The 24,300-nt window shown below is 44.3% G+C and overlaps 1 protein-coding gene across 2 annotated transcripts; it reads left to right on the forward strand.

The window, feature by feature from the left end:
* Window positions 1–992: 992 nt before the first annotated feature.
* pex11g (peroxisomal biogenesis factor 11 gamma) lies at window positions 993–19,174 on the forward strand. Of its 2 annotated transcripts, none has more exons than XM_043721421.2 (4): window positions 993–1,243; window positions 6,508–6,686; window positions 13,330–13,401; window positions 17,342–19,174. In XM_043721421.2, the coding sequence occupies exons 1-4, from the start codon at window positions 1,004–1,006 to the stop codon at window positions 17,568–17,570; spliced, it is 720 nt and encodes a 239-aa protein (XP_043577356.1). In that variant the 5' UTR covers window positions 993–1,003; the 3' UTR covers window positions 17,571–19,174. The 2 variants fall into 2 exon arrangements, with proteins under 2 accessions (XP_043577356.1, XP_087832097.1); XM_087975971.1 differs by lacking the exon at window positions 993–1,243 and adding an exon at window positions 3,017–3,214.
* Window positions 19,175–24,300: the final 5,126 nt, after the last annotated feature.

Raw genomic sequence — 24,300 nt, forward strand, 5'->3', positions numbered from 1 at the left:
ATCTGCAAACTTACTAACTGTACTTCTTATGCTCGCATCCAAATCATTTATGTAAGTGACAAAAAGTAAAGAACCCAGCACCGATCCTTGTGGCACTCCACTGGTCACAGGCCTCCAGTCTGAAAAACAACCCTCCACCACCACCCTCTGATTTCTACCTTTGAGTCAGTTCTGTATCCAAATGGCTAGTTCTCCCTGTGTTCCATGAGATCTAACCTTGCTAATCAGTCTCCCATGGGGAACCTTGTCGAACGCCTTACTGAAGTCCATATAGAGATCACATCTACCGCTCTGCCTCATATCTGGAACTATTTGGAGGCCTGTAGAAAGCTCCCAACAGGGTGACCTCTCCTTTCCTGTTTCTAACCTCAGCCCATTCTACCTCAGTGGACAAGTCCTCAAACGTCCTTTCCTGTAACGTGCAACAACCATTCCTGTCCCTGCGCTGTCCACATCACTGAAACTGCCACAACATCAAGGCCTCAGCTACCAACCATGCAGGTTCACTCACCTTATTCCAAATGATGCTGCCATTGAAGCAGACACGCTTCAAACCAACTTCTTGCTTGCCAATGCCCTCTTGTGAGCTGAAGCCTGATTTCTCACCTCACTTCTCTCAACCCCCCTGTACCCTCGAACTACAATTTAGGCTCCCATCCCCGCGCTGATATCGTTTCCTTACTCCCGCCTTTCTCTCATTATTTGTGCGATGATTGTGAACTCCCTGGACTTCATTTCCCCTTTTAAAAGGTTTTGTTTTGTCATAAAGTTCCTTCAATAAAGCCCCGCCCCTCATGTTGCTAGGCGACCCGCCACGATTCGAACTTCCTCCCCCATCGATGTGAATGACAGCCCGTTCAGACATCCGATTGGCTGCCTTATCCTGAAGGGCGGGGCCCCCCTAACATAGAGCCTTGCCATTGGCTATTATAGATGTCAATCAGTGTTCCCTTCCGGTGTCGCCGTTCCCGGCGCAGGTTTAAAGTCCATTTTCGTCTGGGGAATGGACGCGGTGGCAAATGCTCTCGAGTCTTATCGGGGTCGCGATCGGTTCGTGCGGACTGTGTGCTACAGCTCGCGGCTGTTGGGTGGCCTGCTGGTGGTTCAGGCGGGAGGGCGGCCCGAGTTGGGCCGCCGGCTGCTCCTGATCGCCGGGCAGCTCAGCAACTGCCGGGCGACGCTGCGTCTCTTCGACGACCTCTCCATGTTCCTGTACTCGCGGGGGTACGGGCTGGGTGGCACGGTGAGGGCCAGCGGAGAGGGTGACGGGGCCTGAGGCCTGGTCATTGGGGGCGCGGGGCTGGCGGGTCAGGGGTCATGGGAAGGGCGGAGCCTGGGTTGTGTGGGCCGTGCCCGAGGGTGTGGGGGCGGGGACTTTACAGTGCGCGCGCGACCCGATTGCGTTGCTTCTGATGTGGGCGTGGCCTACGTGGGGCGTGGCCACGATATTGGAGGCGGGCGCAGGAGTACGGGCTGGGGCCAGGGAAGTGTGGGCACGCTTCATGGGTGCGGCCAAGGGCGCGGTGTGTGGCTAATTGGATAGGGGCTGGCCCTGGCAGAGAGGTGGAGCCCTCTAACTAAATGGGCGGTGCCAAAGGATGAAGGTGTGGGGTAGATTAGCCAATGGGCTCAGCCCGCAGGAGGTAGGCGGAGCCTGTGGACCAATGGAGATTTAGCTCCAGAGCCAGGGGTGGAGTTAGTAGGAGGTGGGGCCCCAGAATTGTGGGTGTGCCCAATAGCCTTTGGGGTGTGGCTTCTGGTTATGGGTGTGGTCTCAGCCAGAGGAGGAGCCTGTGGGTTACAGATTATCTCAGGCACAGGATGTTAGAAAGTGGACCATAAACAGCCTCTGATATGAAGTCGTACAGCACAAAAACAGACTCTTTGGTCCAACCAGTTCATACTGACCATAGTTCTGAACTAAATGAGTCCCACCTGCCTCCGCTTGACCCATATCCCTCCAAATATTTCTTATTGATGAATTTATCCAAATTTCTTTTAAATGCTATAACAGCCTGTGTACACCACTTCCTCTGGAAAATCATTAGCACATGAACTACCCGCTGTGTATATTTTTTAAAAAGTTGCCCATCATGTCTTTTTAAAATCTTTCTCCTCTCACCTTAAAATATGCCTGCACTTTAGAACCCCCCCCCCCCCACCCCAGGGAAAACTCACCTGCCATTCAATTTATCTATGCCCCTCATGATTTTATAAACTCTGTCAAGTTACCCCTCCACCTCCTATGCTCAAAAAAATTCAAGTATATCAAAGTTTGGGAGAAGATTTGTAGCTCGGGTGCTCATTGTTGTGGTTCTGTTCGCCGAGTTGGGAATTTGTGTTGCAGACGTTTTGTCCCCTGTCTAGGTGACATCCTCAGTGCTTGGGAGCCTCCTGTGAAACGCTCCTGTGATGTTTCCTCCGGCATTTATAGTGGTCTGTCCCTGCCGCTTCCGGTTGTCAGTTCCAGCTGTCCGCTGCAGTAGTCGGTATATTGGGTCCAGGTCGATGTTGATTGAATCTGTGGATGAGTGCCATGCCTGTAGGAATTCCCTGGCTGTTCTCTGTTTGGCTTGTCCTATAATAGTAGTGTTGTCCCAGTCGAACTCATGTTGCTTGTCATCTGCTTGTGTGGCTACTAAGGATAGCTGGTTGTGTCGTTTCGTGGCTAGTTGTTGTTCATGGATGCGGATCGTTAGCTGTCCTCCTGTTTGTCCTATATAGTGTTTTGTGCAGTCCTTTCATGGGACTTTGTACACTACATTGGTTTTCCTCATGCTGGGTATCGGGTCCTTCGTCCTGATGAGTTGTTGTCTGAGTGTCTGTTGGTTTGTGTGCTGTTATGAGTCCTAGTAGTCGCAGTAGTCTGGTTGTCAGTTCAGAAATGTTTTTGATGTATGATAGTGTGGCTAGTCCTAAATGCTGGAGGAAACATTTCATAGAAGCGCTTCGCACTGAGGATGTCACCTAAATAGGGGACGAAACGTCTGCAACATAAATTCCGAGCTCGGCGAACAGAACCACAACATCAAGTATATCAAGCCTCTCTTTATAACTCAAACCCTCCATTTCAGCAACTTCCTAATCAGGTTAACATGGTGCCCTTGGGAAGATGGTAAATCCACTGCTTAACCTGGAATTGAGGGACTATAAAATAAAAACAGAAATTGCTGGAGAAACTCAGTGGACCTGGCAACACTTGTTGATTGAGAAAGTGAGTAAGCTTTATTTTTGGAGTTGAATATGACTTCATTAGAAGACTTGAGTCAAATCCAAAATCCTGACTGTTTGAGAGAATGAGGCTTATTAGAATTTACAGCACAGATTAAGGCTATATGACTCAATTGGTCTATTCATGTGAACTTGCTGCCATTCCCCTTCATTGTAGCATATTAGCATCGTTTAGTCCATTTCTCTCTTCATGTATCTGCCTATCTCCCACTTAAATATTCAAGATATTATCTTGGTGAAAAAATGCTGGAAATGAAGAGTCCAAAAAGTTTAATTTTCAATATGAATAAAATGCACTGACTACACTCTTTCCCCCGGAACTATATTGAAGAGAGAGATGCAGGAATTCACTCTGGGATGCTCGACAATAGTCTTCCGCCAGAGTTATGATAAGCAAGCTATCTGTTTGTTTACTTCTGTGCCAATTGTGGGATATTGCCTGGACAAACTGGCTCCTAAACTTCCTAGGTTTCAACACCGAGTCATAGAGATGTACAGCCTGGAAATAGACACTTTGGTCAAACCCGTCCCTGCTGACCAGATATCCTAAATTAATCTAGTCCCATTTATCAGCATTTTGCCTGTATCACTCTAAGATTAGATTCTCTATAGTTTGGAAACAGGTCCTTCGGCCCAACAAGTCCACACTAACCCTCTGAACAGTAACACACCCAGACCCTCATTCCCCTACCTTATATTTACTCCTGACCATGGACAATTTAGATTAGATTAGATTAGATTAGATTACTTACAGTGTGGAAACAGGCCCTTCGGCCCAACAAGTCCACACCGACCCGCTGAAGCGTAACCCTCCCAGACCCATTCCCCTACATTTACCCCTTTCACCTAACACTACGGGCAATTTAGCGTGGCCAATCCACCTAACCTGCACATTTTTGGATTGTGGGAGGAAACCGGAGCACCCGGAGGAAACCCACGCAGACACAGGGAGAATGTGCAAGCTCCACTAGGAGAGTCACCTGAGGCGGGAATTGAAACCGGGTCTCTGGCGCTGTGAGGCAGAGCCATGGCCAATTCACTTAACCTGCACAGCTTTGGATTGTGGGAGGAAACCGGAGCACCCAGAGGAAACCCTTATAATTGATCATTTATTTAATTAATTTAATAATAAAGTATTTTTTAAATTAATTCATATACCCATCCCGATCCCTTTTAAAAGTTGTAATTGTACCCATCTCCACCACTTCCTCTGCCAACTCATTCCATAATCGCACCACCATCTCTATGAAAAGGGTCCCTTTTAAGTCTTTCCCCTCTCACCTTAAACCTATGCCCTCTAGTTTTTGAATCCCCCACCCTTGGTTATTCACCCCCATCCATGCCCCTCATGTTTTTACAAACCTCTGTAAGATCACCCCTCAGCCTCTGATGCTCCAGGGAAAATATTCCCGGCTTATTCAGTCTCTCCCTGTAGCTCAAACCCTCCAACCCTGGCAACATCACTGTAAATCTTTTCTGAACCCTTTCAAGTTTTACAACACAGTGACTGCACTTGAAAAGTAACCAATTAGCTGTAAAGCATTTTGGTCAGTGCTCAGGCTGTGAAAAGTGCTATCTAAATGATAGCATCTGTCTATGTGACTCATGTCCTGCCTTGTGCAAGCTGAAAGCAACTTGCTGATAACCTGCCCATCTGATCATGGATATACAGAGTGGAAATCCTTCCACTATTGAGGCTGTTTTTCCCCTTTGTTCTCCCCTACACAAAAGCTGATGAAGTTTTCTGGTAAATGATAGCTTGTTTCAGTTGCTAACAATCTGTGCCTTTGATCGGAGAGCTACAGGAAACAATGCAGTAAAACCCAGGCTGACATGTCATCGCTTTACAAAGGGAGTGTTGCACTACCAGTGGTGTTAGCTTTCTAATTTATCTCATCATTTCTGTTTGTGGGATCTTGCTGTTCCCTAATATCCATGCATGGGAAGAAAGTATTGCATTATGTAGTGTTTTTTCTACATCAGAACAACCCAATGTTGCTGCCAGTGTAAGACTTTTACAATGCCAACACTGTTGTAGGAAGTGCAGCAACCAGTTTGTACACAGCAAGCTCCCATAGTCAATGTCACAACAATGAATTAGAATTAGGTTTCGTCGTCATGTGTACTCAAGTATAGGAGTACAGTGAAAAGCGTATAATGTCACCACTGGCACTATCTGAGGTTGAACATACCTCGGTACAAATCTTATATAAGAAAAAGTTGCATTAATTTAGTGATTCATAGTGTAAGTTGGAAATAAGACATAATTAAAAGGATAAACATTACAGTCAGATTATAGATAATCACAACGTTGCAGTAGATCAGCGCAGGGGCTTCCACACATGGTCTGACCGGCCTCTCAAGCTGCTGACTACCTGCACCAGACCCCAGTCCAACAACCGTCCCTGCCCCTCTCTAGCTGTTAGCCGCTCCAGACCTTCAGATGTTGATTGAGTGATTGAATATTGGCCAGGAAACCAAGGAGAGCTCCCCTGCTCTCCTTCAACATAGCACCTTTGGATCATTTACATCCATCTAAGAGAGCAGACAGCACATCAGGTATACAAGACATTTATCTACAGAGTGTCCCTGATTTATGGACGACTGACTTGAGAGCAATCCTTTACAGGGACGTAATTTTAATGATCTGACAGATGAACATTTTCTGTACTTACGGATGGGTCCTATCGTCCTGCATTGTGTTCTGATTTGTGTACAAATCAACTTGCAACTAACCCAAGGTCCAATCCACAATCCGGGCACTACTGTAAAATATTTCACAATCTTATCCCAAAGAACTTTACATCTAAAAAACATTGTTCAAGTGTAGTTACCATTACAGGAAATGTGATGGCAAATTTCACACAGTGAGATCCTGTAGATAGCCAGCAGATAATCTCTTCCTGTCATGTTCATTGATGGATAAATATTGGCCAAGGCATCATAAAGGACTCCCCTGCTTCCCTTCAAAATAGTCCCTTGGGATCATTCACATCCATCTGTGGGTGTATTCCCAAAAGATGCAGCACTCCCTCAGTATTGCACTCGATGTCTATCTTCAGATTTCCTGGGATTTGAGCCCCTCTGACTCCCAACTAATGAGTAACAGTTGACACTGTCTCTCATCCAAAGGACAGCAACTGCATCAGTCGTAAAACCTCCATCAACACCATCCATTGGCTGAACTGCTAAGGCATGTTATGAGGGTGTAGAACACATTTTATAAACTCTGAAAGGTGTGATGTTGATTTTAGGTTTTCTTATTTGCCTCCAAAGGAGGAAGATACAATTTTGCGGTTGCTCTCTGTAACGGGAAACTTGGCAGATCAGCTCTATTACCCCTGCGAACATTTAGCCTGGGCTGCTGACTACAGAATTCTGAATATCAACTCAGAGAAGTGGTGGATGTTCAGTAACACACTGTGGACACTGTCTCTGGCACTGGGAGCTCTGCGGTGAGTGGCACTGAGTTAAGATTTCCATTTTCCCCTTTTTCAGGCACCTTCAGTAAAGAAAACTCCATCTGACACAAGAGTGTCTAACAGCAAACTATCACCAACTGAAATCTGATAATGACATAATTATTGGATGAGATTGTGAAATTTATTCTCTCTCCGCCTCTCTGGGATTGTCCCAGTGAGCAATGCAGACTGGGTCACTGAATAGGAGTTACCCAGATTTCTAATCATACAATTCCCAAAGTGCAGATAGAGACCAATCAGCCCATCGAGTCTCCACTGACTCTCTGAAGAGCATCCCACATTGACCTACCCCTGCCCTATGGCCTTAACTCTGCATTTCCTGTAGCTAATCCATCTAGCCTGCACATCCCTGTGCACTACAGGGAAATTTAGCACAGCCATTCCACCTAACCGGCACATCTTTGGACTGTGGGAGGAAACCTATGCAAACTGTGATGCTGCTGCTCCTTTTTAACAAGGTTATGTTGTCCTTAGGGTTTTTTTTTCAGAGAGGTCGTAAAAGACACAGACTGAAGAGTCTGAGTTTGAAGGGTTTTAGGATCAGTTTGATTATAGCTAACTGATACTGCCTCAGGCAAAAGGCTCTCAAGTTTTAAAACAAAACACTTGTAAAATGAAAGGGAAGTGGCCAGTTCTCCCAGCTCATTGTTACTCTGGTTTGGTTTGTGGGTTTGTTTTTGGTGGTCTGTCTATTCACTGCAAGCAGTCAGGCCGTTGTAAAGCTGCTGGACCCAAGAGAAGCAGGTCCATGCTGACCCTCCTTCTCTGACCTGTCTCCTGTAAGAGCCTGTGTTTGATTTTACCTTTTGTGCCAAGGGGTGTTTATGGGGATTGTTGCAAGTATTTGAAACAGCATCATTAAGTCAGAATAATCTGTTGCGATGTTGGAGAAGTTAAGTTATTCGGTATTGTAATTCTCTTCTGTTTATGTTTCACTTGGTGATCTTTAAATAAATTCTGTTTCATTTAACATTAAGCGGTTTGACCAGCGGCAATTATCCTGGAATGTCCACTTTACACCTGCTTAAAGCAACTAGCAATGTTACGGTCTGGGCTACTTTCTTAAAATGTTTTGACGGAGTCTGGCCTGGTACATAACAAGACATGCAGAAAACTCCACACAAACAGTCACCCAAGACTGCCCACTGAGCTACCAAAAGGGTTAGGATGAGGACAGTTAATCCCTTGTAAATCAACAATTGTGGGGAGTGGGACAGGGAAGAATGTAGTATTAAGGCCAAAATCAAACTTATCAGGCTCAAGGGATCAAATGGTATGCTCTAGCTCCTATGTGTTTTGATCTCCACATGAAACCATGCAAAATTTCTTCATTTTTTTGGTGAAATTAGGATCTTGGTTTGAGAGGACAGTCAGAACTTCAGTGTAAGGGCTTGTCCAAACCACAGCACCCTCCAACTGTGCAGCACTGTGCCAGTACCTCATTCAATGTCACACTACATTTTGAGTTCAGGTCTCTGGAATGGGACTTGAATCCACAAGCTGCAGTGCTGTAACTCACAGCTGTCAGCACTGGGACCTGTGCTTACAAGCAGCTTGGGAGGCCTAAGGATTAACAGGAGCGAGCAAGAAACCCCATCTTCCCGACACACCAAGACTCCATGACATTCACACCTCAAGAAGATTGAAAGTTTGAGGTAGTCTGCGCCAAATAGACAACCCCAGTACCTGGGTGTTGTACTGAGCTATACTGGCCAGCTCTGTTTCCCACCTCTCTTGAGGTAACTGGTCTCAGCATGATGGCAGTGACGGTGTAATGTAGGCAGGCTTGGAAAGTGACTATGGTTGTTGTTTGATGCACAGTGCTCAGTCCTCACTAAATCCTTAGTAATAAAGCGTAACATCCCATTGCCTTCCTGATTACATGCTGTGCCTGTATGTTCACTTTTGTGCTGTTCCTACAGTTGAATACTTAGAACTCTGCAGATTGTAATTCTGCAGTCATTCTTCATTTACGTAATACTCTGATTTTACATTCTTCCGGCCAAGGTGAATAATTGCAGTTTCCCACATTACACTCCATGCGCCAGGTTCACTCAGTCAACCTCGGCTATGTACATCTGTGTCTTCCTTGTGTCCTCTTCACAGCATACCTTCCTACCTGTCTTGTCATCTGCAAATTTAGCTGCCATGCATTTGCTCACTTTAGTGTGGCACTGGGGAAACACAGCAGGTCAGGCAACATCCGAGAAACAGGACAGTCAATGTTTCGGGCGTAAGGTCTTCATCAGGAATTCACACGCTTTAGCTAAGCCATTGCTTTAAATTGTAAAACATTGAGGCCACAGCACAGATACATGTAGTACTCCATTGTCACATCATGCAAATCAGACAACAATCTATGGTAAAAGCAATGACTGCAGATGCTGGAAACCAGATTCTGGATTAGTGGTGCTGGAAGAGCACAGCAGTTCAGGCAGCATCCAAGGAGCAGTAAAATCGACATTTCGGGCAAAAGCCCTTCATCAGGAATAAAGGCATGGGGTTGAAGTGTTCCGAGGCACCCTCACACACACACTGCCCCACACCACCCTAGTTCTTCCTCCAGGCGTCTGGTGATGAGGGAGCGCCGGTGAAGGAGGCCCAGGACCTCCATGTCCTTGGCAGAGTGGGAGGGGGAATTGAAATGTTGGGCCACAGGGCAGTGTGGTTGATTGGTGCAGGTGTCCGAGAGATGTTCCCTAAAGCGCTCTGCTAGGAGGCGTCCAGTCTCCCCAATGTAGAGGCGACCACATCGGGAACAATGGATACAATAAATTATATTAGTGGATGTGCAGGTAAAACTTTGATGGATGTGGAAGGCTCCTTTAGGGCCTTGGATGGAGATGAGGGAGGAGGTGTGGCACAGGTTTTGCAGTTCCTGCGGTGACAAGGGAAGGTGCCAGGATGGGAGGGTGGGTTGTAGGAAGGCGTGGACCTGACCAGATAGTCACGGAGGGAACAGTCTTTGTGGAAGGCGGAAAGGGGTGGGAAGGGAAATATATCCCTGGTGGTGGGGTCTGTTTGGATGTGGCGGAAATGTCGGCGGATGATTTGGTTTATGCAAAGGTTGGTAGGGTGGAAGGTGAGCACCAGGGGTGTTCGGTCCTTGTTACGGTTGGAGGGGTGGGGTCTGAGGGCGGAGGTGCGGGATGTGGACGAGATGCGTTGTAGGGCATCTTTAACCACGTGGGAAGGGAAATTGCAGTCTCTAAAGACTACCTCCATGACTACCTGGTCAGGTCCACACTCCCTACAACCCACCCTCCCATCCTGGCACCTTCCCCTGTCACCGCAGGAACTGCAAAACCTGCGCCCACACCTCCTCCCACACCTCCATCCAAGGCCCTAAAGGAGCCTTCCACATCCATCAAAGTTTTACCTGCACATCCACTAATATCATTTATTGTATCCGTTGCTCCCGATGCGGTCTCCTCTACATTGGGGAGACAGGACGCCTCCTAGCAGAGCGCTTTAGGGAACATCTCCAGGACACCCGCACCAATCAACCACACCGCCCTGTGGCCCAACATTTCAACTCCCCCTCCCATTCTGCTGAGGACATGGAGGTCCTGGGCCTCTTTCACCGCTGCCCCCTCACCACCAGACGCCTGGAAGAAGAACGCCTCATCTTTCGCCTCGGAACACTTCAACCCCAGGGCATCAATGTGGACTTCAACAGTTTCCTCATTTCCCTTTCCCCCACCTCACCTTAGTTCCAAACTTCCAGCTCAGCACTGTCCCCATGACTTGTCCTACCTGCCTATCTTCTTTTCCACCTATCCACTCCACCCTCCTGCCTGACCTATCACCTTCATCCCCTCCCCCACTCACCTATTGTACTCTATCCTACTTTCTCCCCACCCCCACCCTCCTCTAGCTTATCTTTCCACGCTTCAGGCTCTCTGCCTTTATTCCTGATGAAGAGCTTTTGCCCAAAACATCGATTTTACTGCTCCTCGGATGCTGCCTGAACTACTGTGCTCTTCCAGCACCACTGATCCAGAACGATCTATTTATTCCTACCCTCTGTTTTCTACTGGCCTGTCAATCTTCCATCCATGACAGTGTTCTCTGTCATATCATGGCCTTTTATCTTCCACGATAAACTTTGATGTGGCACATTATTTAAGTTAAGTCCAGAGGCTCCCCTTTATCCACAAGCATGGTACTCATTCGAAGATCTGCAATTAATTGGTTAAACAAATAGAACCTTTCCTCAATCAAGGGGTTTCTGAGAATTAATACCAATGCTTCGGCAAGCTTATTAGCCACTTCTAATATTCTAAGATGAAGTCCAACTGGACCAGGAAGACTAGAACTCCATCAGTTTGCTTAGTACCACTTTTCTTGTGATTGTAAGCTCACAAAGTTTCTCTCTCCCTTCCACTTTCTGATTTACAGCCACTACCGGAAGATTGAGGCAAAAGTTCATTACATCTGCCATTTTCTCACTAACTATTGTTAACTCCTACTCTTTGGTGGAGCAATATTTACATTTTTTTACTCTTTTTCCTTTTTAAATACCCACATAAACTTGCTCTTGGTTTTCACACTCATAATTAATTTGCTCCCATACTCTAAATTTCTTCCTTCTGGTTAACTTTTTATTCCTCATTCTCTGCCGTTCTTTAAAATCTGACCAATTGTCTGACCTGCTACTTATGTGCTTTTTCCTAAAGTTTGATACTTTCCCTAACATCTTTAGTTAGACACAGATGGTGGGTCATCCCTTTAGACTTTTTTTTAAATTGTAGGAATATACTTGTTCTGAAATATCCCCTTAAATGTCTGATATTGTGTCTCTAATGATTTATCCTTTAGCCGACTATACCAGTAACTTCAGCGAGCTCAGCTCTTATGCCAACAGTTGCCCTTACTTAGGTTTAAAATACAAATCTTAGATCCAGTCTTCACCCATTCAAACTGGATGTAAAATTCAATCATATTGTGGTCGCTGCTGCCTTGGGGTGACTTTACTCTGAGATCATTTTTTAAAATTCCTGTCATATTGCACAATATCAAGTCTAATAAAACCTGCTCGCTGGTCAGTTCTGGAATGTGCTACTCTAAGAAACAATTTTGAAACCATTGTATAACTCCTCATTCAGCCTACTATTGACAACCTGATTTTCCCATCTTGTATGTGGAATAAGCAACCCAAGATTATTGCAATCCCTTTATCAGAAGTATCTAATATGTCTTCCTGTATACTTTGTCTCCAGTTGTGATTACTGTTAGGAGGCTTATAGTAGTGGTAGTGACTTCCTCCCCTACTATTGCTCACCTCCACCCAAACTGATTCTACATTCTGATCTCCTGAACTAAGTAATCTCTAACTATTGCACTCATATTATCCTTGATTAGCAGTGCTACCCCTCCACCTTTACCTAACTTGCTATTCTTCCTGAAAGTCACACCCTCCTCAATTTCCAGGACTAGATCCCATGTATCCTTCGGTAATGACAATCAGATCACTTCTCTTTCAAAGTGAGCTACAATTAGTTTATTTTGCTGTGAATGCTACGCACTTTCAGATACAGAACCTTTAGTTTCGTCTTTTTGTTATCTTTGTAACACACAGTCTTGATTGATGTATTCCTAGGCTTTTTTCTCCCTGTTCCCTTCGGTTCCCATATTACTATTTTCATCTCTTGCCTTTCCTATATTATTTAATATACGTCATCTTTCCACATTTGTTCTCTTTGCCCCACTCTTTAAACCCATCTCTACTCCCCTAGATGTGCAGTTTGCAAGTACGTTGGTCCTTGCATCCTTCAATTGTTGACCATCCAGATGTACAGCAGCCCTTTCCCCATTACTAATGCCAGTGTACCATGACCCAAAGCCTACATCTCCGGTGTCAGTGTTCTAATTTTAGGTATCGCAGTGTCCTTTAGTTGCCTGCTCCTTTGAAACTAACCTTAAAACTAATTGTGAAAAACCTATCTAGTTCATTCATGTTCCGTAGGGATAGAAATGTTGCCATCCTCACTCAGTCTGCTTGCACATGATTCCAGACCCGCAGTAACGTAGTTAAACATAGGAGCAGGAGCAGACCATTTAACCCTTCAAACCTGCTTTGCCATTCTAAATCTTGTTGATCATGTGTCTCAACATCCTATTCCCATGCTGTCCCAAACCCTCAATGCCAATAGTAACATGAAATCTATCAGTCTCTGTATTGAATTTAATGACTGAGTTGCCACAGCCCTCAGGAGTAAAGAATTTCAAACATTCACCATCCTCTGACACAGGTTCTGCTTCATTTCAGTTCTAAATGGCCTTTTGTACTGAGACTCTCCTCTAGTTCCAGACATTTAATGCTTTTGACTTGACTAGGCCAATCCCTCATTTGTTAAGAAGGTATCACACGTGCAGTTAGAGATGGGCAGTAAATGTAGATCTTGCCTCTGTTGATCGCATCTGTTAATGAATTTTAAGAATAATTTGTGTGTGTGTGTGTTGAAAGCTAAGAAACAGAGAAATCTTTGTTGGGAGGGAGGGAGGGGATTGTGCTTTTTTTTTTGTTAATTATTGTTTGGGATTTTGTAAGTATCTAGTCAATTAATAAACTGACTGAATAATTTGTCTTTCCTCTTCTCTTTAATGTGAACAGGTCCTTCAGAGTTGTACAGCTGCTGAAGAAGAAACTAAAGGGAACCCAGAATAACGCTTACCTCAGAACAGAGTATGGTGACCAATGTGTTTTTTTTTAATATTTAACCTTTTTTTCGAATCAACCTGTCTAAAGATTTTAATACACACCCCTGGAGCAGATGGGTCTTGAACCCAGGCTTCCTGTCCACGGGTAAGGAGTCCCTAAACATGGTTATTTATTTCAGGGTTTACAATTTAACACAGCTATAATAAGGATACAAAGAGTTGTCCATCCGGAAATTGCACTTAATTTGATTAACTACAAACATGGGTGATTTAGTTTTGGCAGATAATACATTAAAAGTACCACAGATGATTTGGGGATGAGAAAATTATTCACTTATTTAAAAAGAAAAATAAGGATGCAAAGTGAAGGGCCCTTGTCATGCAGTGGCTGTAGTTCTGTAACAGGAGACCTAGGTTCAAGTCCCACCTGCTCCAATGGTGGGACTTGAGCCTTCAAAAAGACTGTTTGGAAATATCTAAGGATACAAACTGAAGTGTGTAAGTACAGAGGTTTTTTTTTAGTGACTCTTGTGGCAAAGCTGTGGTGTTGCTGGTTCTGAGCCAGGCCACCCAGATTCAAGTCCCACCTCTTTGAGAGGCGTAAACTGATCAGATTGATCAGAAATATCTGTCCCACTCACTTTACAGAGGTGCCTCAAGGTCTTGTAGAAAATATCCTGTTAGTGCGGGGGAAGGTGGGGGTGCTGTGTTTGTGCAGTGGTAGTGTCCCTACCTCTGAGTCTGGAGGCCAGGGTTGACATCCCACCAACTTTGATGTATCTAATAATATCTCTGAACAGGTTGATTAGAAAGTATCTGAAGATATGCCGTGTTTCAATTCTGTGGTTTATAAGCTTCTTATGGTTTGGGACTGTGTCTTTAATTCCTGATGAAGGGTTTTTGCCCGAAACATCGATTATCCTGCTCCTTGAATGCTGTCTGAACTGCTGTGCTTTTCCAGCACCACTCTAATCCAGACTGTGCCTTTAAAGGAAGGCAGAGTGATAGGGGTTATGGGACCTGTTCTGATAGCAAGCTGCAGGTGATTTGATATTTTGAGATTACAGGGCACCCAGGTTGTTTTACCAGAAAGAAAGTTCAAGGTGTTTGTGCTTAGACATAATGACAGCAGCCTGTATGTTAACGGTGGATAAACAAGGAGTCTCCAAAGTTCCACATAGTGTTGAGATTGTCAGATTATAAACAGTTGTACCTTAAATTGTCCACTAACTTCCAGAATAAAAGAGGTGAAGTCTCAAGGTTAGCTAATCGACATTTCTATGTGGATATAGTGCCCATGTGATTCACATTGTCATATAAAGGGGAAAAGTTTGTATGATATCCATGGAACTCAAAGACAAGATAGTCTGCCAGGATTTGGGAGAGAGAGAGCAGCTGTCAGCAGCAGGATGCTGAGGTTCATCATACAGGAACATGGATGGATTGAACAAACCAAATTCATGGGGAGATTGAACAGGGGTGGAAGATTGACCCAGCTTGCACTAAAGGAGGAAACTCTGGGCTAAAAACCCTCACTGTGAAAGACAGTTCTCACATTACGAGTTGCCTAAATGAGAAAGGAAAAATACAAGAATATGCCATTGGCCCTCCATCTTAGATTGGTTCTGGAATAATTACAGATACACTTAAAGGACAGCGTAGTATATCCATGGAGCATGTTTTCAGTTGTCATCAAAGGAAGAGGAGAAAGTTCTGTTTTGAGGTTAAGGTATACATTTTCTACAAAAATAATGTTTAATCAATAGTGCTTTTGGTCACCTTGCTACAGTAAAAATCTTACATCTTACCTTTACATGTCATAATTCCAGGTATAAACTGGAAGTTTGAATTTCTTTTTACAAATCATTGGACTTTATAGAGTTAAAAGAGGGAGCCTGCATAGAAGATGGGGTAGTACCATCATGGATGAGTAGAATTAATGACTGAATTTGATGATATCCTATAAGACAAGATTGTCAAATGGAAGTGTGATTAGGTGTGGGGCAATTTTTCTTTAAAAAGCTGTGAGAGATAGAAGAAAGAGAAAATTTGAGTGAAGTGGGGAATTTCAACTCCTTAAGTCCAAGTAGGAAACTTTCTTAACTTCAACAGAGTGATGTTAGAGGGATAGAAGAGGGTAGCAAGGTGGGACTGCAGGAGCGTGGAATGGTTGGGGCCTCAAAAACATACATCAGGGGGAAGACCAATGACCAGAGGTTTGTTTTGAGAAAGGCAAATAGATGCATTGGGAAGAGAGAGGTCAGAGATGAAAACTGAGAAGAAAAATCATGCAACACCAAATTCTTCTTGTAACCTTTTCCAGTACCTTACGAGTGAGGGTTGTTTGCCCAGATTGTTGAACTTTAATCAGGGAAGCAAGGAATACAAAGGAATAATTTAGCAATCTGAAGAGATTTATATAATTGTCATTAAATGCACAAGCATTCTGCATTTTTGTCCTTCTCTCGCTGCAAGTACCTTGAATCCGATTAACAATTCCCTTTGTGCCAGTTTGGAAACTTGGGAACACCAGTCCGACATTCCATGGCACCCTGGCATGATCATCCACATGGAACCCGTTAAATGCCAACCTGTCTATACACCTGCATCTACTTTCAGAGGTTCCAGCTGTTCTAGTTTATGGGGCCCACAGGCACTGTGAACACCAAGCAGTGTAAACACACACTGGGCTATGCTGAGGCAAAGCTGCACTGACAAACACTAGTACACATGCTAGAATGCACCACCCCCCCACCCTCCCAACCCCCGGGGAGGCAGCTGTGGGTCCTAGGGCACACTTGGGGTTTTGAAGATTGTGATCAGAGACTTTGTCAGGATCTAAAAATATAAGTTGGCCGTTTGTCCGTGCTCCACCATTCAATACCAATATCATCAAAGACCCCTCCCACCCCAGTTATAATCTCTGCCAACCTCAGGAAGAAGGTACAAAAGCTTAAAAACACTTACCAACAGGTTCAAGAACAGCTTCTTCTGTGCTATTGTTAGACATCTGAATGGTCCTCGCACATTTCAAACCTAATGTCGGTCTGGCTTCTTCTCTGCAGCTGAAATTTTGTGTTCCCCGCTCTGTTCAATCAGCCAATGATCTTTGTACGGTATGATCTGCCTGCACTGCACACAAAACAAACATTTCACTGTGCTCAGGACCATATGACAAGAATAAATCAAATCATATCAAATTAAATCAAATCAGAAAGATCAGAGCAGATTATCGACCTCAGTGCCCCTTACCTGCTCGAGCTCTTGTACCTCAATTCCCTTCAAATCCAAAAGAACTGCCAACTTCTTGCTGAAATTTACTCTACACCTGAACATCCGTAATTCTCTGGGATCAAGCATTCAAACAATTTACAACCCTTTGAATGAAGAAATTTCTGCTCATCTCAGACCTGACTGGCTGACCCTTTATTTCTTACATGTAGCAAAGCTTTTACGATAGTCGCTCATAAATGCGGGATAATTGTGAATAAATTCGATGAAACATTCATGAGAAACATGTCTTCCCGATGGTGGTGAGAATTTGGAACTCCTGATCCAAGTACGTGATGAGGATAATATTTAGTGGGAAGCTTGCAGGAGAACCCATGTGGGAGAAAGCACAGAACAAAACAATAGGCCAGTGGGGTTTGGGGGAGAAGTCAGTGTGGAGCGTTTGGGTCAAAGGTCTGTTTCAATACAGGAAACTTTATGTGCTTGTCTATCACAGCAGGGAGAAGGTGAGGACTGAGGGTGCTGGAGATCAGAGTCAAAAGGTATGGTTCTGGAAAAGCATAACAGGTCAGGCAGCAGGAGCAGGAGAGTCGATGTTTCAAGTATAAGCTCTTCATCAGGAACGTGGGGGAGGGGTACCAAGGGGCCTGAGAGATAAATGCTAGGGGCGGGGGAGGGGGAAGGTTGCTGGATTTGCCTTAACATGTGTCTGCTTTTGAAATGTTACCCTCTAGTGAAGCCAACCATCTGAGTAGACAGGCATATCAGATACGGATGCAAGCGGAAATTCTCAACATCATCAGCTGCCTGGCTGACCTGACAAATGCCATCCACTGGATGCCACCGGGTTTCCTGTGGGCAGGGAAGTTTCCCGAGTGGCTGGTGGGGCTAATGGGGACCGTTTCGTCGGTAATCAGCCTCTACCAGATGTCTTGCGGGAGCTGCAGCAACAAGGACCCATAACGGGAGAGGCACGTGGTTTTGGGGTGTATAACCTGGCAACCCATCAGAGAGAGTGCTCAAGCTTGATCCATTTTATTGGCGTGTTTGGGAGGCCGTTATTTATTTATTGGGGGTGAATAGCTTCCGTCCTGTCTCACGAGAAACAGACTTTACCACCTCCCCATCATCAGATCTTGTCCACGGAGAACAAAAGCTTGAAGACTTTGTTCTGGGAAACTATGGCTCTGTCATTAACTGGCTTATCCAATCTGACAATGACACGGCAACATTTCACTTCCTTTCTGCCAAGTTCAAATCCATCCATTTTGGGCCCAGTTTAGCTATCTCCTTCTTCTCATCGCACCCTTATAACTCAAAATGTGGCCATTCATCCCATTGTGCCTACGCTGGCCCACACATCCCACTTTGATTTTAGTCAGAGCCATGTTGTGGCAGTTTCCTTTCCAGCATCTATTTGCTTTGGGGAATGCAATAGGGATTACAAGCTTTCTTGATGAACCAGTGCCTAAGAACATTCACCAGTACAAGGGAGGTTCAGAATTTGACTTTAAAAAAAAAGACAAATTACTGCTGGATGCTGGTGATCTGAAATAAAAGGTGAAAGTGGTGGAGAAATGCAGAAGATCCAGCAGCATCCGTGGAGAGTGAAACAGCGTTGATGCTATGAGTCCAACCTTCTTTGAAGGAGAATCATTGGACTCTCATCATTAACTTCAGAATTTGATCTCTGTTCTTTCCCCAGCCTCAGCTCTTTCATGGGGGCTTTACCTACTGGGCTGAACATTCCTGAGGTTAGAGTACAGAACAATCAATCAGAGACCAACTGCAGGCTGACACTCTCACTACAAATATGTGGGTGTGTGAGTGACACTGTGTGTATGTCTGTGTGAGAGAGAGAGAGAGAGAAAAATACTATGCATATGTGTGTGTAAGAGAGAGAGAGACTGTGATTGAGACATTGTGTGCGTGTCTGTGTGTGAGAAAAAGAGACATTATGTGTGAGTGAGACATTGTGGGTGAGTGAGACATTGTTTGTGTCTGTGTGTGTGTGTGAGAGAGAGAGACTGTGTGTGTGCATGTTCACTGTATTGGGGATTAGCTGTGATACCTTCAATTTATTGATCCAAATCTCAGCAGATTTATGGAAAATGTCCACCGGAGGCCAACCTGACATGATTCACCCCTTTCAGAGGAGGTGCAACTAAAACTGAGTAAATTTGAAGATGCAATAACTTCAGTTCATTGGTAGCTCATGGAAAAATAAAGACTGAAAACTTGCATTTAAAACTGTGCATACTCGGTTAGGTAAGAGCACGATATTTATTTCTGGTGAATTTTATTGATGAGTCCAGATGAGCCTGACTTATGCTATCATTCATTTTTTCTGTGTCGCTGTCTCAGGGCCCCTCACTCCTGTGTTAATCGTAGAAAGAATTAAATGTTCTTGGGACACAGCGACAAAACTGACATTAATTGTTCAACAAATCTAGAAAATGATAACTGACAGCCAGTAATCTAAACTAAGTATAAAAACTTTCAGAATAATTTGAAAACTGCAGACTTAAAAAACAAATGCAATTAAAATAAACATATTTCATTTTGAATTTCTTCCTGTCTGTGATGTTTTGATACTGATAAGGAATTGTGTCTTCATTTATCGTTGAATTATTGTGGTGCTGCAGAACGCCAGTATTGCTTAATTTGTGGTAAGGGGATCAGAATTACCTAATCAACTGAACTTTACAATGTTAGGAAGATAGCAAAGTGAGATTTTAAAAATACAAATACCAAGTTGAATCTTACAATTTGTTCAAGGGTGTGGGCCAAGCCCAACATTATTTTTTAATTCAGTTTGTGGGGTGTGGATGTCACTGGCTGGGCCAGCATATATTGCCCATCCCTACTTGCCCTTGAGAAGGTGGTGGTGAGCTGACTTCTTGAACCACTGCAGTCCACCTGCTCTGGGTTGACTCACAATACCATTAGGGAGGGAATTACAGGCTTTTGACCCAGCAACAGTGAAGGAACAGCAATATATTTCCAGGTCAGGATGGCGAGTGGCTTGGAGGGAAACTTGGAGGGTGGTGGTGTTCCCACATATCTGCTGTCCTTGTCTTTCTGGATGGAAGTGGTCGTGGGTTTGGAAGGTGCTGTCTGAGGATCTTCAGTGAATTTCTGAAGTGCATCTTGTAGATCGTACACACTGCTGCTACTGAGCATCGGTGGTGAAGGGAGTGGACACTATAATCAACCACACTGCTATGGGTCTGGAGTCACATATAGGCTGCTGTGGGTCTGGAGTCACATATAGGCCAGACTCCCTTCCCTGAAGAGAATTAGGGAAGCAAATTGACTTTTTATAACTGTCAAAGATGGTCATACACTAGTTTTATATTGAGTTGAAACTTCGCCATCTGCCACAATGGGATTCAAACCCATGTCTCTAACAATTAAACCTGGCATTCTGGATTCATCATCCAGTGACATTAGTGCTGCACCCTCGCCTGTCTGAAATCTGAGACTATTGTAACTCAGTATTGAAGAGGATGAGAAACTAACCTGTTGTATGCTGTTTTAATGTTCCTGGGTCCTGGAGAACAGAATTTGTGCAGCTGGTAGCGAGTAAACTACCCAAGAAATCCTCAATTTTAGTCTTAAAGATGTTAAATTTCAATTTGCTATAAACCAGCCTGGCCCATTGTACCTCTCTCAGTAGCACCATCAACTCAGGGTCACAACATTGGGGATTTCAGTCTGATCTGGGAGACTTGAGCATAGAATTGAGACTGATAAAGGTAGATAAATTCCCAGGACCTGATCAGGTATAAAATAGAACTCTGTGGGAAGCTGGGGAAGTGATTGCTGAGGCATTTGTATCATCAATAGTCACAGGTGAGGTGCCAGAAGACTGGAGGTTGGCTAACGTGGTGCCACTGTTTAAGAAGGGTGGTAAGGACAAACCAGGGAATTATAGACCAATGAGGCTGACATCAGTGGTGGGCAAGTTGTTGGAGGGAATCCTGAGGGACAGGATGTACATGTATTTGGAAAGGCAAGGACTGATTAGGGATAGTCAACATGGCTTTGTGCGTGGGAAATCATGTCTCACAAACTTGATTGTATTTTTTGAAGAAGTGACAAAGTGTATTGATGAGGGCAGAGCAGTGGATGTAATTTACATGGACTTCAGAAATGCATTTGACAAAGTTCCTCATGGTAGACTGGTTAGATCTCGTGAAATACAGGAAGAACTAGCCAATTGGATACAGACTTGCTTGAAGGTAGGAGACAGGGTGATGGTGGAGGGTTGCTTTGTGACCTGCAGTGTCACTGCTGCATGGAACTGTACTGGGTCCACTGCTTTTTGTTATTTATATAAATGATTTGGATGTGAGCATAAAAGTAAGTTTGCAGATAACACCAGAATTGGAGGTGTAGTAGACAGCGAAGAAGGTTACCTCAGATTACAACAGGATTTTGATCAAATGGGTCAATGGGTTGAGAAGTGGCAGATAGAGTTTAATTTTGATAAATGTGAGGTGCTGCATTTTGGGAAAGGCAAATCATGGCAGAACTTGTACACTTAATGGTAAGGTCCTGGGGAGTGTTACTGAACAAAGAGACCTTGGAGTGCAGACTCATAGTTCCTTGAAAGTGGAGTTGCAGGTAGACAGGATAGTGAAGAAGGCATTTGGTATGTTTTCCTTTACTGGTCAGTGCATTGAGTACAGGAGTTGGGAGGTCATGTTGCAACTGAACAGGACATTAGTTAGGCCACTTTTGGAATGCTGTGTTCAGTTCTGGTCTCTTTGCTATAGGAAGAATGTTGTAAAACTTGAAAGGATTCATAAAGGATTTATAAAGATGTTGCCAGAGTTAGAGGGTTTGAACTATAGGGAGAGTCTGATAGACTGGGACTGTTTTCCCCGGAGCGTTGGAGGCTGAGGGGTGACCTTATAGAGGTTTATAAAATCTGAGGGGCATGGATCAGGTGAATGGCCAAGGTCTTTTCCCTGGGGTAGGAGAGTCCAAAACCAGAGGGCATAGGTTTAGGGTGAGAGGGGAAAGATATAAAAGGGACCCGAGGGATGATCTTTTCACACAGGGTGGTGTGTGTGTGGAATGAGCTGCCAGAGGAAGTGGTGGAGGCTGGTACAATTGCAGCATTTAAAAGGTGTCCGGATGGGTAAATGGATAGAAAGGATTTAGAGGGATATGGGCCAAGTGCTGGTAAGTGGGACTAGATTAGTTTAGGATATCTGGTTGGCATGATGGATTAGCCCGAAGGGTCTGTTCCCATGCAGTACATCAATATGACTCTGTGATGTTCCCAAGGCAGTGCAGGGAGAACACTGGTCCCAAATACTGTGGAGGGGAGAAGTAAAAATTTGGATGCCACTAATCCAAAGAAAAGCAGGGAGTTCCCCCAGAGTTCTAGCTCTGCTGACAGAATTATTGACTATTATCAGATTGCTGTTTGTGGAACATTAGTGCCATTTTACTTATTTTACAACAGTGACCCCATTTCCAAAAGCATTTAATTAACTGTAAAGTCCTTCGGGAGGATTGGAAGTTATGAAAGGTGCTTTGTAACTGCAAAGCTGTCTTTGTTTATTTAATAAACGTGGGAAGTTGTCATTGCTATTTCCGTGAGAGGCTCAGCACATTGAGAAGGGGCAGCAGAACATGAGAGGTAAGATCACTGAGCATTGCCTCGAAAACAAGCAGCAAAATGCAGTAATGTTGCTGAATTAAAAAGCAGAAAAACACTGGGGAAAAGACAGCAGCTGGAAAAGGGAAAGAGCTGCCTCTTTGTATTTAGTCTTTGTTGCATCTTTTCCAAGCGGCCCTCCGAGTTGGTAACACACGGTTTGGAAAGATCCCTCCTTCGTGCAACGTTTACTTTGTGGCTGCAAACATGACACGAATGTGTTTACACGTTGCCATGGCAAGTTTCATCCTGACTGAAGGAAAGCCTTGTTCACCCTCGAACAAAAGGGGCTTGACAAAGAAGTGGAAGGGGAGAGCTCATTGAGATTCCGTGAGCATTGATGAATAAATAATTGCTTGCAGTAGTGTAATGGTCATATTAATGGACCGGGGGGTTCAAGTTCCACAGAACCACTCTCCAAAGGTGTGACCATATACCGGTGAGATTATCATGAAACAGGAATTGATTCACTAATGTCATTTAACAGTAGACCTTACCAACCTTACCTGGTTTGGGCATGTACGTGACTCCAGTCCCAATCAAGCTTGACTTCCAACTGACCTCTGAGATTAAAGAATAAACCATTGTGTTGTATCCTGTGTGTGGGGACGGACAATAAATGGAAGCCTTGTCAGTGATGCACACGCTCTGGCAGTACGTTTAGAAAATTTGGGAACTCATGCCCACAGTCTCCGTAACCAGGGATGCATTGGAGCTCAGAGACAGAGAAGTGAAGGAGGTAGTTACAATACATCCACAAAGCATGTCAAAGATGTGGCTCAGGGACCAACATTGTCAAGTTCAGGGGATTCTCGTTAATATTTAGGAGAGAAGGCTGTGGAACACAAAGCAGCATTCTGTTTCCAGCTCTAGGACTGCCTGGTTGATCCAGCAACAATGATGTACATTCCTATAGCACCTTTACCATTGTAACGGGAGCATGGATTGGATAAAATAGGAGATTAGGTCCATGGCAGGAAGGCCTATGGAGGATCTATTCACCCATAAGCAACATGAGACCCTCAAGTGGGTGATTAAAAGGCTAACATCCAGTGCCTTGAGTGGGGTCTGTACCGGAACAGACACTTGCCTCCAGGGTGGTGTGGTGAGGTTATATATTTTGAACTGAAAAAGGATAGATCAGGGTACTGTGTTAGAAGGCACCAAGCTAAATACAGCAGCTGTCCAATGAGATTTGCGTTTTCAAGTGCAGAGCTCTTTAAAATGCCTTGAACAAATACAGACAATAGACAAGAATGCTAATGGAATTGGTTCGTTCTCAAATCTAAAGAGCTGGAGTATAGAGATGTAGGTTCTGTCTTGCAGTTAGACAAAACTCCAGTAGGATCCCACTTAGAGCAAATCTGAGCACCAAACCTTAGGAAGGACGTTTTGCCCTGGAGGGAGTTCAACTCTGGTTTACAAGGATGATAACTGGGACATCAGGGGTTACGTTATGAGGAGAGATCAGACAAATTAGGCCTTTATCCTCTAGAATTTAGAAGGTTAAGAGGTAATCTAATCAAGGTCTTCAGGGTATTAACTGAGAAAGGCAGAGGAGAGAAAGATAAATTCCACTGGAGGAAGATTCTAAAACCAGGAGGATTAGTCAAAGAATTAGGGCCAGGTCATTCATGAGAAATTTTGGAAAGCACTTTGAAACAAAAAGAGCAGTGGAGATTGTGTTAAATTTAAATCTGAGATCGACTAATTTCTATTAAGCAAGTGTTTCAAGGAATATGGGCCCAAGGCAGATGCAACGAGTTAGGCCACAGACCTTATTGAATGGAAGTGCAGTAATGAGGGGCAGAATGGCCTAATCCTGTTCTTATACCCCTAAAAGTTGAGACCCCCATCCTCTCCATTAAATACCATCAATTGCTTTGGTTCTGTCTCTTAATTTCTTGTCACCTTTTTATTTACATATTCACATGATATGAATGTCAATGGTTAGAGTAGCATTATCACCCACCCTTGAGAAGGTGGTGGTGATGATCCCTTTCTTAGAATCATACTGTG

This window comes from Chiloscyllium plagiosum, unplaced genomic scaffold (assembly GCF_037043375.1).
Source record: "Chiloscyllium plagiosum isolate Xiang-an unplaced genomic scaffold, Cpla_swu_hap1 HiC_scaffold_28, whole genome shotgun sequence".
NCBI classification, from domain to species: domain Eukaryota; kingdom Metazoa; phylum Chordata; class Chondrichthyes; order Orectolobiformes; family Hemiscylliidae; genus Chiloscyllium; species Chiloscyllium plagiosum.

Coding starts and splice junctions, on each gene's coding strand:
- pex11g (XM_043721421.2), top strand. CDS start 1,004: ATGGACGCGGTGGCAAATGCTCTCGAGTCTTATCGGGGTCGCGATCGG. Junction 1,244..6,507: donor GGTACGGGCTGGGTGGCACG/GTGAGGGCCAGC, acceptor TTGCCTCCAAAG/GAGGAAGATACAATTTTGCG. Junction 13,402..17,341: donor AACGCTTACCTCAGAACAGA/GTATGGTGACCA, acceptor GTTACCCTCTAG/TGAAGCCAACCATCTGAGTA.